Here is a 13977-nt window from a genome sequence, read left to right on the forward strand (position 1 = left end):
ACCTCTTCTTAAGAGTGCCTTTTCTTACTGTTCCTCTGCAGCGCGGGATCGCTGAGCCCCCGGAAGTCAGCAGGTGGCAGGGAGCCCATCGGACCCTTTCCTGGGCAGGGTGCCCAGCGCCTGCGCCCCTCTCTTTGCACACTGTTTGCTCGGTGGGAGGGGTTGCGCATATAAGCGAATTTTGGAGCAGCCCTTGAGCTGGCCACCCGTAAGGCAGTCAGAGGGTTGGGAGCTAGGACGACCCGGGGTCCGGCGGCTCCCATGCAGGGCAGCCACCTCACCCACACTAGGAGTGCACACGGCTGGCCCAGAGGCCGAGCTGGGGGTGAGGCAGAGGAGCTGGGTGCTCAGAAGAGCACTAGACCCGCAGTGCTTAGCGTTTCTGGACCCCGCGCTCGGCCTGGAGGCTGCGACAGGCGACCGGGAAGGGCGCGCGCGCCCTCTGCTGGCCACGCTGGGTACTGCGGCGCTCCGCCGGCCGGCGGGAGGAGATGCTGCAGGACCCGCATCCAGCAGCCTCCTCCACGCGTGTCCACGCGGCGCAGGCGGCCCCCCAGAGAGCTCCGCGTGCGAGCGCTGGCGGGGAGGTTACCTGCATAGGCGTTTTTCTTGGAATAAATAGTTTTAGTAGTGTGGTAGGGTCGGTCTTAAAAATACAGGAAGAAAGGGAGAAAGAGGAGGGAGAAAGAGAAGAGAGAGGAAAAGGAGGAGAGGAGAGGAAAGACAGGAAGGAGAGGAGGGATAGAGGAGAGGAGAGAGAAGGGGGAGAGAAAGAAAAGAGAGAAAGAAACAGGAAGGAAGGAGGAAAGAAAGAAAGAAAAAGATCCTGTTTTTCTCACAGGTCTTCCTGTACTGTATTTGTTCTTCCACTTAAGAACAATAAATAAAGATAAACAAGGACTCCAGGGGTCCGCAAAAAAAAAAAAAAAAAAAACTTTTTTTCTTTGTAAAGCGCAGAAAGGAAAGCGCACACAGACTGTATGCTGAGAAAACTGTGGCTGGCTCATAGCACACACTCAGTGTCCTTTGCGGAAGCTTGGACCCGTCTCTGAGCTTCCGGTATGGTCTCAGCTCCGGGGTGAGCTCGTGTCGTACCCACCTCTGTCGGCTGCTTTGAGGACTTCACAAGATGGTGCCGGCACTCAGCGAATGCACAATAAGGGGTATACATTAACATTGCTCAGGTTATTGTTTTAGCAACCAACCGTATTATTTATTTACTTTATTATTTAGTGATACTGAGGATTGAGCTCAGGGGCATTCTACCTCTGAACGACACCTCCAACCCTACTTTTTATTCTTTATTTTGAAACAGGGTCTCGCTAAGTTGCTGAGAGCCTCACTAAGTAGCTGAGGCTGGCCTCGAACCTGTGGTCCTCCTGTCTCAGCCTCCCAAGCACTGGGACTACCAGCATGCACCACCACACAGGCTAATATTTTATATTTATTTACTAGGCTCCTCCTTGCTTGACTTGGAACAATGCACTCCCCCCCCACACACACACACCATGAGATCACCTTCCTATCTGTTGGTGGATTTCTAATTTCTAAGGTGAGATTAGAAAGCTACACTGGAGTCTTTTGGAGAACTTGTCACCCAGAGCAGGGCCCAGCTCCCAGAGGGCCGTCCTTCATTTTCTCTCACCCCTGATTATCTTCAAGACACTTTGGCTGCTTCCGCTGCCCGAGATTTATCAGATCCCAGATAAAGGTGTGGATTATACGGGCTTATCCGAGGCATGACGCTCGTATTTCTCAGAATCCACACCAGCTAGAAGATGTTTGGTGCGTGAAGTTCACCTCACAAGTGCGGGCTCGGACCTGCGGTGCTTGGACCACAGCCAGCCAGGGTCCCCAGCAATCCGCCTTCCGGATGCTGAGTGTCTGCCTGCACCCCATCCCGGAGACCTCTTCGGCTCATCCTTGATCTTCTTTGAGACCCGCTTCCCACTGTTGTGAAAGCTGTATTTGAGAGAAGATGCTCACAGCCTACAGTCACCACGTGAAGTGAAGACTCCATGACGGGAGCAGATTTTCTTTGATCTTCTGTCACCGTAATTTGGGAATCATTTCACCGTCCCGGGGAGGAAGCATCTTTTGTTGGACCTCCTGGTGTTTGTTTACACTTGTAGTCAGATGGTAAGGACCACAGTGACATGTAGCTCGTGTGTGTGTGTGTGTGTGTGTGTGTGTGTGTGTGTGTGTGTGTGTTTGTGTGTGTGTGTGAGAGAGAGACAGACAGACAGACAGACAGACACACCACAAGGCTGTCTGAATGATGCACTTGGCACTAATGGGTGGAGGCCATTTCTACCCAGTGGGGAGGGCTCTGCCCTCTCATGGGGACATTCGCTGCCCTGTGAGCTGGGTGGTCACAATTATAGAGGTTAGCTATTCACTTCTGGTGAACTAACCTCTCAATTTGGGAGATTTCAATATTTGTCAATACTGTCAATAATCAGCATGGAGACTAAAAACCCCACTCTTAATTTTTTAAAGAATAGCTCTGCTACTTATTATTAAAAAGTGACATCGTTACGGAATGATTCCAAGCACCTGTGCTGGCCTCGCTCCTAATGATCTCATCCTGAAAGCACAATTAGTTTCCCACCTGACCAATAGGAAGGCTGAAGACTGGAGAAGTCAGATAACCAACCAGCAAAGACTCAAGTAGCTCCCGGGGCTGGAGGCAGAAGGTACCTTAATGTATTGGCCAGGTTGCAAGCCGGCCATCTCAGCTACAGTTCACACCACCCACACCTGGTCAGTGGTAGAGTTTGGAGGGTGCCCTGCTGTAGGAAGGGGCGCTGTCCACCAGGGGGCAGGGCAACTTCGCGGTGTTTTTCATGCACCACCACCAAGCATGGGTCAGTGTCAAAATGGAGGGCAGCCTGCAGTGCTGGCTGGCAGGGGGATACAAAGACCCCTCAGCAAGCTCCGGGATGGTGCCAGTCAGTGGGCTTCGGTGCCCTCCCTCAGGCAGAACCTCAGCCGCCGGCAGCTGGCCCTGTCCACGCAGCCAAGGCCACCTCGCTCTTCACAGCACTCACAGGCAGGAGCAGCTGTTGTGCTTCGCAAAAGTTAATGATAAGCCAGTTTCCATGGCAACACAGTGAGGCTGTTTGCAAATTTATCACCTGAGATCATGGGGCAACTCACCTCGACTTATACTTTGGGGCCAATATCCTGGCCAGATGGAGGAAAAATACTCCAACCCACGCCTGTGCTGTGGTTTGTGCTCATGTTCGGGTTCCTGGGGCTCTCCATAGTAGGGAACCGCTTGGGTATACACCTAATGGGGTAGTGCATGCACTGCATTGGGTAACAGCGGGCGCTCCATCAGTGTCTGCTCCACGGACCTCATCTGCCCAGTGTAGTGGCGGAATCCAGGGGGCTTCATATGGCCCATGAAGCCTCGGGGCACTTCCCTAGACCTGCTATACATGGACATGGACACCCGGCGGGCTTCCCTCTGCCCTCTGCAGAGACAGATGAAGAGACTGACACTTTCCCCACCTTGTCCACTGTTCTCAATACAAGCTGGACACATAGTTTGTGTTTTGTTTCCTCTGTGCAGTTTGCCCAGCTGATAGTGCCTTAGACATCAGGTCTCAGTATCTCCTTGTAAAGTGTCCCCAAATATTTCTGAGCCTCCTTAAAAGGTGCCTGAATATAGTTAAAAACAGCAGACTCATCTGAGGTGATGAATCTTACTGCCCCACCTCATCCAAGACACATCCTGTTCTTGACTTGAGCCTTGTCCTCATCTCTAGGATAAACGTTTAGTACTACAAATTTCCCTCTTACCACAGCGTTAGCTGAACCCCATGGATGTTGATGTTACATCTTCCATATATTCTGTTTTGTATGTTTTTAAAATTTCCTGAGACTCCTTTAGACCGTAAGCTATTTTGAAGAAAGTTGTCTAATTTCCATGTGTTTAGAAAAATTTCTCTTTACATTGTTACTGATTTTAAGTCTGGTTCCGTAGGATAAGAGAACATGATCTCCTTTGGCAAATGCTCCACCAATGTTTACAAAAAATAGCATTATTCTGCTATTTTTGTGGGTGGCATTGCATATCTCAATTAAAATCTGCTGGTTGCTTATGGGGTGTTTTCTTCCAGTTTTTCTTTATCCTTTCTGGTTTTCTTCCAGGAGTTTATCAGGGATGCTTTGAGAAAAATACAGAATGGGCAGCTTATAAAAATAATATTTTCCTACAGTTTTTGAGCCCAGGAAATCCAGTATCAAAATGTCAGAGATTCAGTGTCTGGCAAGGGCCCATTTCTCGTGAACTTCAGCTGAGCTGCACACTCTCATTGTGGAAGGAGAAACAGATTCCCATGGTTGTGTGTCTTTTATGAGAGCACTAACCTCAGCCATGAGGAGTTCACTCTCAAGACCTAACCTCCTCCCGACAGGCTCCGCCTCTTAATATCATCACTGTGGTTTTGGGTTTCAAACTATTAAGGGAACATGAACATTCAAACCACAGCATTCCACCCCTGACTCCCAAATTCATGTGCTCCTAATTGGCTAAGTATATTCATTCCATCCCAATAGCACCCATCCCAACAGCACTAAGTCCCTCCGCATCCATTTAAAAGTTCTCACATTCACCTGGAAAACTCCAGTTCATCCAATGTCTCCGTTGTTTATGATTCCCCAAGGCCTGTGGGTAGCTTATCCTGCCTCTTTGGAGGCCACGCGAACCTCTAGGATAACACACGGAAGGCAGGGCTAAGGGAAAGACTGACATCCCTTAGCAGGAGGGTCCAGGGCAAATATTAAACAGCAGATGAGTGACCCTGACAGATGAGCCCATCACTCCCTCCCACAGGAAGTAGCAGGGCTCTGTCCAGCTGAGGCCTCATGGTTGCTAGAAGCCCCCTGGGTGGTTGTAGCCAGGGACATGTGCCCTCTGAGCCCAGCCGTCGTGACGAGCATGACCGTGTTCTTGGAAAGCAGCCAGTGGGTCATCATCATACACGTGCCCCGCACACCTACACACCCTGCTGGGGCGCCATGGAGACCCGGCAGCAGCTGGAGTCGGGGCCCATCGGGAGCCCCCTGTTGGACGAGAGTTAGCCTGCTGCTACCTGCTATTCCCTCCTCCCCGAGCTCCGACCTGGGGCCCATTTCAAGCCCACTTTCCTGACGGAGGAAAATGAGAGGAAAATGAAGTGAGGCCCTGGCCTCCCCAGGTGGAAAGTGAGTACCTCCGGGGTAGGCCCTGGCCTCAGAGAGAGTGGCGGCTACCAGAGGTCAGCATGGGTCCCTCACCACACTGGATCTGATGTATCAGCTCTTTGGGGATTTTGAAGTAGAGGAAGAGATCCGCCTGAGAGGGCACAGAGCCAGCAGGTCTGCCAAAGACCCCCGTGGGAGGGAGGAGCCTCCATGGGGGGCAGAGGGCTCTCCAGCTACTGATGAAGAGACTTTCAGTATTCTGACTCCAGGTAGATGCCACCGTGGGAGAGCACACTCTGGGGGTATCCTGCACACAGGAGGGGGGGATTATTTACAGCAACATCAAAACATATCTGTAGCTATCATCAACCCTGCACATTGCATGTATATATGTAGGTAGGTAGGTAGGTATGTTATATGTGTATTTTTGTGGTCCTGGGGATTGAACCCATGATCATTCTACCTCTGAACTATAGTTCTCCTGTCTCAGCCTCCCACTGTGATTACAAGTATGCACCACTACACTCAGCTTGGAATTAATTCTTAAAATTTTTGAATATAATTTTCCAAGAGTCTCTGGGCAGAGACTTAAAATACAATATTGAAAATCAAACATATGTACATTGGTAACTGAATCCACTGAAGTATAAAACACACAGGCTCAGACTCACACACAGACCGTATATGCACACATGCACAAACACACACACATACCCAACACACCCCGCAGGGCACACCAATGCCCGCCTCACAGAAGCTTACCAAGTTCGTAATTTTTATTATACTCTGAATAGAGATGATATTTGAAGAGCAGAGAAAAATGACTATACAAAGGATTTATAGAACATTCATTTACATAGTGGATATATATTCTTTACAATATCAGAAAAGTAAAAAGATGCGCTAACAGGTAAGGCAGATAAGGAGACATTACAAGGTCTCCAACACCGAGATAAATGCAGTGTGACGACGTGGTGACAGTTAACACTGGAGGAACACGACGCTGTTCCCGTGACTGGGTTAGAGGGCCACGACTGCCCTCAGCTCTGGGCTTCACCACGGGAACCCTCCCACTGACCCCAGCACGGCCGCAGCACTGGGGAATGTTCCTTCCCCTGCGTTTCTGAGTACACAGTACCGTCTGTGGAGACGTAGGCTCTCTTGTTCTGTTTAATGCACACATCATACAAGAAAGAAAGAAGCCCGTGTGCCAGCTGTGGAAACTACTGTTCTTCATAAGGAGCTATTTGCTGATGCCCTCGACCACTTTTACCTTGAGTGAGAATCACACCTAGTCAATCAGTCAATTTAGAGAGCAAATCCGCATCGCTTCTGGGATGTGCCCTGTGAGGACCTCTGTGGCCCTGTGATTCACTGGCCGGCTTTGCTTCTGAACTCTACACCACGTCCTGCTCTGATTTCTAACCAGGCACTCTTCATAGAAAGATAAGAGACTTGGACTGTGGTCTTAGGGTCACACGTGTATAAACCATCACAGGATGTGACACCTCGTGGGAACAGGACGAACCCCAGCTCCCCTCATCTGGATTTTTGCAGTGAATGAAAAGCTGAGGTGCTGGAAACTTCTGTCCAACACATCTGGTCTCCAGGGAATGCTGGCACATTCCAAACTACTGTGTGTCCGGGAAGGAGGTCTCCAATGACCAAGGCAAACATTTGGCACAGTAATGAGGCACTTGCGTTTGGTGCATCAATAGGAGCTAGACAGTGGAATGGCCCACCTGCTCACACACACACACACACACACACACACACACACACACACACACACCGGCTGGTTCCAGCTCTGCTCATAGCTTCTTCTGCCCCTCACTTTAATACAGAGAATCCACCAAGCACATCTCCAAACCCCACCCTGAAGATTGGAGCCTGCATGTGATAGCCATGAGGCGGGGAGATAGGAGTGGACTTTGAAAGTGAAGGAACTTCAGGAGGGGTCGAAATGACAATCAGAGTGCCCATGGGCTTGCTGGACCTGAGGGACGGAGGGGGAGGCCCAGCTCCGTCTCCCTCTGAAAGGGCCCGGCTCATCGGAATCCCCCAGACCTCTCAGCACTGACGGATTCAGGTGGGAAAACCAGTGCGCTGGAAGACAGGCCTGAGCGCGGAACCACACACCGGGCTCGGTGGCTAAGATGAGTCAGTGAAGCGGCACCATACCCATCCTGCAAGTACCAGGCTCCGTGGCCTCGCCCTGTCTCCCTCTGTTGCAGCGAGTCCAGCCGCACAGAGCCCCACCAGGAAGTGAGAGCCGATGAAGGCCGAGATGCGCTCGGTCACCCAGGCCTGGTAGGGCTCCCAGCAAGCCACAAGGGGTGCTTTGTGAGATCAGCCAGGCCTTCCAACCCCTCCTGGGCCTTCCCCTGGGAAAGGAGGTCATCCGTAATGGAAAGACCCATCTACAGTGGCTCCAGCTGTGGCCAGGCCGCCTGAGGCAGCAGCGCAGCTGAGAGTTTCAGGTCACACCGGTCCTTCTGCTTTGGGGCCAGGTGCCTGGCGTTGTGTCTTCCCGGGAGGAACGAGCCTCCTAAAAGCCACAGCTTGGCTGGCTGCAGCACTCGACACCGGTACAGAACAGCAATGGAAAACCGTCATAAATAATTTGGCATAAGTAAAACATAAATTATACATAAGTGGCGACTTTGCTTTTTCTTCTCCTCTCTCTCCTCGGCGTCCTCCTGAGCTCTCTAGGCCCCGCTCACCACACATGCGTGGAAGTTGGGCGTCATCGCCGCGTGCAGGTGGGGGTCTCTGATGTTGCACGCTGGGACTCCAAGACGCCAGAAGGTGACTGTCACCCTCTTCCACACAGTCCACCCCATTTTCCTCTCATTCACAGCCCCAAGTGCACCTGAGGGCCTGTCCTGCACGCACCTCCATCAAACATGCAACCCCCCCAGTTACATCAAGAAAGACCAAGGCGAGGGCAGCGGCGGCCTTGGCAGCCCTGGACAGTGGCACTTGCAAGGTGACCCGTGGTGACGCTGTTGGCTGCTGTTGTTTTTGCAGAGTCGGCAGACCCTCTTTGCCCTCTTGGGCTTGAATGTCAGGATTATCAGTTTGGTACAAAATGGCGGGACCCCCACTCACCCCACAGCTGCCCGGGGGTTGTGCAGGGTGCCTGGGGGGGCCCGGGCTTTAAGGAGCTCTCAGATCTTCTTTGGGGAGCCGATCATGACCTTCGACACAAAATTGACGATGGCGCTGGCAGGTTGTTCGGGGTCGTGCTCCGCAAAAAGGTGGCACACGTTGTCCGTGGCGCTGCCCTGCTTCCGGGCCACGAATCCAAAGACTCTGCAGAATGGAAGTCCAGGTTAGAGCAGTCAGTGCCTTGCAAAGCATGGCACCTGGGCAGGCTTCCACCGTCATGAACAGCAAACACCGAGAGAGGGATGGATGCCCCAGGTGTCAAAAATCCACCACGTGCTAAGTATCGGCTGAATACCTGTCCTCACACCTTCCCCAGCCTCCTCAGCCCTCCAAGTCAGAGGAAGGCAACCTTCCTTGCAGAGGGGCTGGAGTTAGATAAGGGAGCCAAGAACCACATCCTGGATCGATGCAGAGGTCCACAGTATTCCACAAGGCTCCCCGTGCACGGCCGCAGCCCTCCAGGTACTGACCAGATGGACTACTGAGCTCTAGCTCGACATGTGGGACCCCAAGGGGGAGTGGGGCCTCAGGAATTCTTGAGATGGTGCCAGATCCCACCCCCCAGCCCTGCTCATACTCGGACACCCCCATCCTCTGGGGCCAGAGGGCAAATATGCCAAGGATACCTCTCAGGCCTCATAAGCTCGGGGTTGCAAACTATGCCTGGTCCAGGATGCTCTTTAAAAAGAAAAGCCCATCTAATTATTTTTCTAAGAAATGAAGCCGTTATCTTAATAGGCTTTTATAAATCCCACACTTAACACAATAACAACCATTCTCCAATTGAAGTCTCTGGCAAAGATCGCTTTTGGAAAAATGAAGGACTGTTTGTTTCAGCTTGGCAGTTTCCACACCACAGAAGGGACCAGCCAACGATACTCAAGTAACCCAGTGGAGGTTCAGATTCCAAGCTGATGAAAGCCCCATGCTGCCCTGCCAGCCAGAGGGCACTGGGAGCCCAGAGCTGTCCTCTGGGGCCCAGGAGGCCTATAAGCACCAGGGCTTGAAACAGAAATCCCAGGGAAGGAGGCCGGAGGTCATTAAATTAAAGATGCCTGGGTATCTTTCCACAGGGACTGAAATCAGAAGATCCCGCTAATATATGCATACCCATGTTTCTAGCAGCACAATTCACAATAGCCAAATCATGGAACCAACCCAGGTGTCCATCAAGAGATGAATGGGTTACAAAATTGGGATAGCCACACAATGGAATTCTTACTTAGCAATCAAGAACAAAATTATGTCATTTGCAAGAAAATGGAAGGAGCTGGAGAACGTTATGTTAAGCGAGATTAGCCAGTCACGGAATGTGAAGGGGTGCGTGTGTTCTCTCATATGTAGAAGCAGAGGAGATATTGGAACACAAGAGGGACTTCAGATAATAGAAGAGAAACTCCAGTGGAGCCGGAGAGGTGGACTAAGGGAAGGGATCAGTGAAGGAATCACTTCCATGGACATTGTATGTACCAACGTGAGAATACCAATGTCAATCTCAAAGCCCTGTATGGAGAAGAGGGGAAATGGGGAGGGAGCCGGGGAGCTCACCAAGTGGTGGTGCATGCCACCATCACCATGAACCGGGGAGCAAGCCCTTTCACTGCTCCTGCCCCCAATGTCACAGGCCCAGTATAAATAAACACTGCACACCCAGGCCATCTTTCTCCATAACAAAAACGCTTCTTCTTGTTGGTTTTTTTTTTGTTGTCTTTTTGTTGTTGTTGCTGCTACTGTTTTGGTTTGGTTTTAAAGCAGGCCATCCCATGAACATGACTGCATTGTTTCCTTATGATCTGGGACAGAATTCAGCTCTGGACTACAACTTACAAACAAACAGCGAACATAAAGGCATGCTGGTTGGCAACTGACCTGGAGGAAGGGCCGTCTTTGATCCACCTTTTGCATTAAAGAGAAAAGAAATTGTGTTAATTTTTTTAAACGAAAGGGTAAAACAAAGAACATCTTTGCTTAATAAAAATGCAAAATTTCTTACTTCCTGTCTTGCGGGTCCAAGGCACAGAAAATGACACTGCTCACTGGGTAATGCCTCCGGAAAAAGAGTCTGTGGGAGAAGAGGCGGTTCCTGTTACTGGGGGGATGGGGTCATGCTGGGCAAATGCGAAAGCCCCCCCTATGAGATAGAACAAAGCCTGCGCTCATTAACAACCAGCTGAGGGTATGAAGTCCACAAGAAGCGTTCTTGGAACGGCGAACAGAAGGGCATATGTTCAGCTGTGAGATGGGGACTGGACCCAGGAGCCCTAATGCACTGCGGGGTGACCCCTTCCAAGGTCATGTGTGCAAAATTCAGTAGCAGATTCCAGCACTGGTAGGCTCTGCAGATCTGCACCCACACACTGCCCAGCCCTGCAGGGCCTGTGCCCCAGCTCTTTCTATTTGGGTCACTAAATTCTTAGGTAGATACTTTGGTATCGGATGAATATTCTGTTTTCAACCTCTGGAGACAGGTCCTAGAGCAGGCCCTGCAGGGGCTGGGGTGTCCTGTGGTGTGTCTGTCTGCAGTGGATCCTGCTGTCCTGCTGTGCCCATGGTTGGTTACTGCCTTCTTGGTTACTCACACAAGACTGATTCCTTAACTAACACCTATAGTTATATCTGAAATGACCTTGACCCGAAGTTGAGGGCTCTTCCAGGACACTCTAGGAGAGCAAGGGCCAGGACAAATCTATGACCTTCATTCCCTACTCATCTGGGTCTCAGGTAACTGAGACAGGAATCTCCTAGACCAGAGTCCCTTGAACTATGCCACAGGAAATCATATGTATCAAGCGCTGGGCATGGGGGTGCATCGCAGATCACAGCAACCGTCAGCTACTTTGTGAGGCCCTTTGCAACTTAGTAAGACCCTGTTTCAAAATAAAGAATAAAAAATAAGGAAATATAAGGGCCCTGGGTTCCATCCCCAGTATTGCAAAAAAAAAAAAAAAAAAAAAAAAAATCGTATGTATGAAGGTCATTCCCGCAGCTGAAACAAAATGACCCCTGATCAAAAAGATGAAGACGCAGAGACAAACATCAGCAGATTTCAGTCAGCGTCTGGCATTATTTTATTAGTGATGCCAATGATTTTTGTATTCTCAAAGGGTTATGTGTGTGATCCTCAAAGCACCAAATGTCTTTTTTTTAAATTATTTTAATTGACTTCCATGCAAAAAGGCTTTCAGGATAAGTGCTGATTTCTGTATGGCTCCTGAGGCCCATTTAATTGCAGGGAGGAGCCTGGACAGAGCAGATAACTAATGACCTCACAGACCACCCACACCTGGGAAGAGGCAGGAGGTGTAAACACGGTGGCACCAGCAGTCCCTGTGCCCAGCACTCACTTCCTCTGGTTGTCTGTCAGGGTGATGCCCTGGGCTGACACTTTGAAGTGCACCACGGTAGACACGGGGGGTGGCTCCTGGACCAGCGTCATGCTGAAAGCCTTCTGGACCGCCTGGTGGCCGGTGAGGGACTCCATCTCCACGGAGTTCAGGTACCACACGTTGCAGGCTGCAGGACACGGGAACGCACGTTAGCAGTGAGTGTGGGCCAGGCACGCTCTGCCCGCACGCAGTGGGGTGCTGATGTGCAGGCGCTGGGCATATTAAGAACTCACCTGAGTGACTGGCATCCAAGGGAGTGGACAGGGAATGCGTGACCCAAAGACACACTTGCCCCGGGGCTGAGGTGCCAAGAGAGCAGGTTACTGGTGCAAAGCCTGGCCCTGCTTTCCACTCTATTTCTACCACACAGGGACACGGTGAGGCTGTCAACAAGCAGTATGAACCCACCATGCTGGCCTTCTGAACTTGGACTTCCAGCTTCTGGGACTTTGAGGAACAGCTTTCCAATGAAATCCCTTTGAGGGAAATTCCACGGTGCCCTTCAGTCTGCCGTACTTTGATAGGGGAGCATGTGCTAAGACTCCACTCTGCTGTGGCCAGGCAAGACCTTGTAGGGGACCGATGAGCCTGGGTGGTTTACCTATGACCTCCGGGGAAAGAAAACGTCCTCAGAACTGCAACTGCCTGGCTGCCAGTGCTTGCAAGTTCTGCTGAAACAGATGCATTTCGGAAGTGCTGGGGTTTCCCCAGCCAGCCATGGCAGATGATCGTTTACAATATTATTAAGAGGATCCTGCAAAGTCTAGACATAATCTAGAAGTTCTACTTCCAAGAAGAGTCAGAACATAAGTATTCCATACCTATGTGAGACAGCTCATCTATAGAGGAAGATGTTTGTGCCACAGAGTCACTACCTTGGGAAATGCTAGGAAGTGATTACAGTAAAAAACAAGGGAAGGGTTAATACAGTCCACTCAGGGAAATGCCAAGCAACCAGCAAATGGTAATCGTGAAAATTATACAGCAAGATGGAAAAATGGTTAGCAGGTAATTGAAAAAACAGAATAAAAACTATCCCTGCTATGGTTACAACTATAAATAGAAAGCATATATGTCTGTGCACAGGAGCTGGAAGGAGACCTGAGAAATTGAAAACAGATTCCAGGCGGGTGAAGTTTCTTTCTACCTTACGCTTCTCTCATGTTGACCATGCAGTTGCAAAAGAGAAAACAGAATTTGGATCTAACTACTGTGAAATTTCCACAAAGTTGGCAAAGCCCAGATCAGGGTCCCATGGTACCACAGGCAGCGGTGACTCAGACCTGTGCCCTGTAGACTCCACAGAGGGTCTTGTGGGGAGGAACAGGAATAACATTCCTGAAATGTCAGAGCTACGTTGTCATTCCTCAGAGCTGAGAAAGAAACACTGCTGTGTCTCAACGCACATCCAGGGAGGTGGTTCTACCGAGGGCGTGTCCGTGTGCCAACGCCAGCTCTCTCAAAGTCTCTCCAGTCTCTACACTAGTCTCTAGACAAGAGATGGCCTGCAGGGTATTCACAGGCCTAGCCCAGGACTGTCCAATTCTACTTGACCAGTGCTCTGGGTAAGAAATAAAGATTTGGAGGTCTGATGTCCCATGATATGTCAAACAGCAAAGTATTGATGAGACTCCAAACATTGGAGCTTTGGGAAATGCTAGGCTACCCTGGGCCAGCAAGTTGACAACGCAAAGCATCTCAGGACCACACACGCTCTCTCACCCCGTAGCACCCCGATGGGAATGTCTCTTAAGGCTACACATTACGATTCAGAAAAAGGAAATACAGCAGAAAGATCCTCCTCTAAGCCTTGTTTGTAGTATTGAAAACTCAGAGGCAGCCATAAAAAGTTGAATTACCCGCTAGAACATTATATAGCCACTAAAAAACGAGACTTGCAGCACATTTGTGAAAACCACTCATTAGGCAAGGTGTGGAAAGGAATATCAAAGAGTATCCATGTGGTATGATTTTCAAGTCTGAGAGAAAGTGATATGTGAAAGAATCTGGTAGGCATTAAGAATGGACCCTGGCTGAGAGCACATTGGATCTGCAGGGATCCCTCTTTCCATTTTTCAGCAGTCCTATGGGTCAAGAGGTCTATGAGTAATTCATCTTCCTTCTTCTTGTCTATATTTCCCTTTTTAAAAAAAAGTTAAAGACTGCACACAGGTTTTCTAAAGAAATTGCAGTTACAGAATGCTAAGTTAAAAAACTCAACCACTCT

General features: G+C 50.1%; 1 protein-coding gene across 2 annotated transcripts in view; it reads right to left on the reverse strand.

The window, feature by feature from the left end:
• Positions 1–8363: 8363 nt before the first annotated feature.
• The window catches only part of TNS3 (tensin 3), a gene marked incomplete at both ends in the record, with an annotated part of 191523 nt that continues 185909 nt past the window's right edge, over positions 8364–13977 (reverse strand). For both annotated transcript variants that reach the window (XM_080701412.1, XM_080701413.1), the window contains 4 exons: positions 8364–8508; positions 10234–10260; positions 10358–10426; positions 11709–11877. In XM_080701412.1, coding sequence (XP_080557538.1) covers positions 8364–8508; positions 10234–10260; positions 10358–10426; positions 11709–11877 — 410 coding nt within the window. The remainder of the gene's footprint in view (positions 8509–10233; positions 10261–10357; positions 10427–11708; positions 11878–13977) is intronic.

Source organism: Muscardinus avellanarius (genome assembly GCF_963383645.1).
Source record: "Muscardinus avellanarius genome assembly, chromosome: 9".
In the NCBI taxonomy this organism is placed as follows: domain Eukaryota; kingdom Metazoa; phylum Chordata; class Mammalia; order Rodentia; family Gliridae; genus Muscardinus; species Muscardinus avellanarius.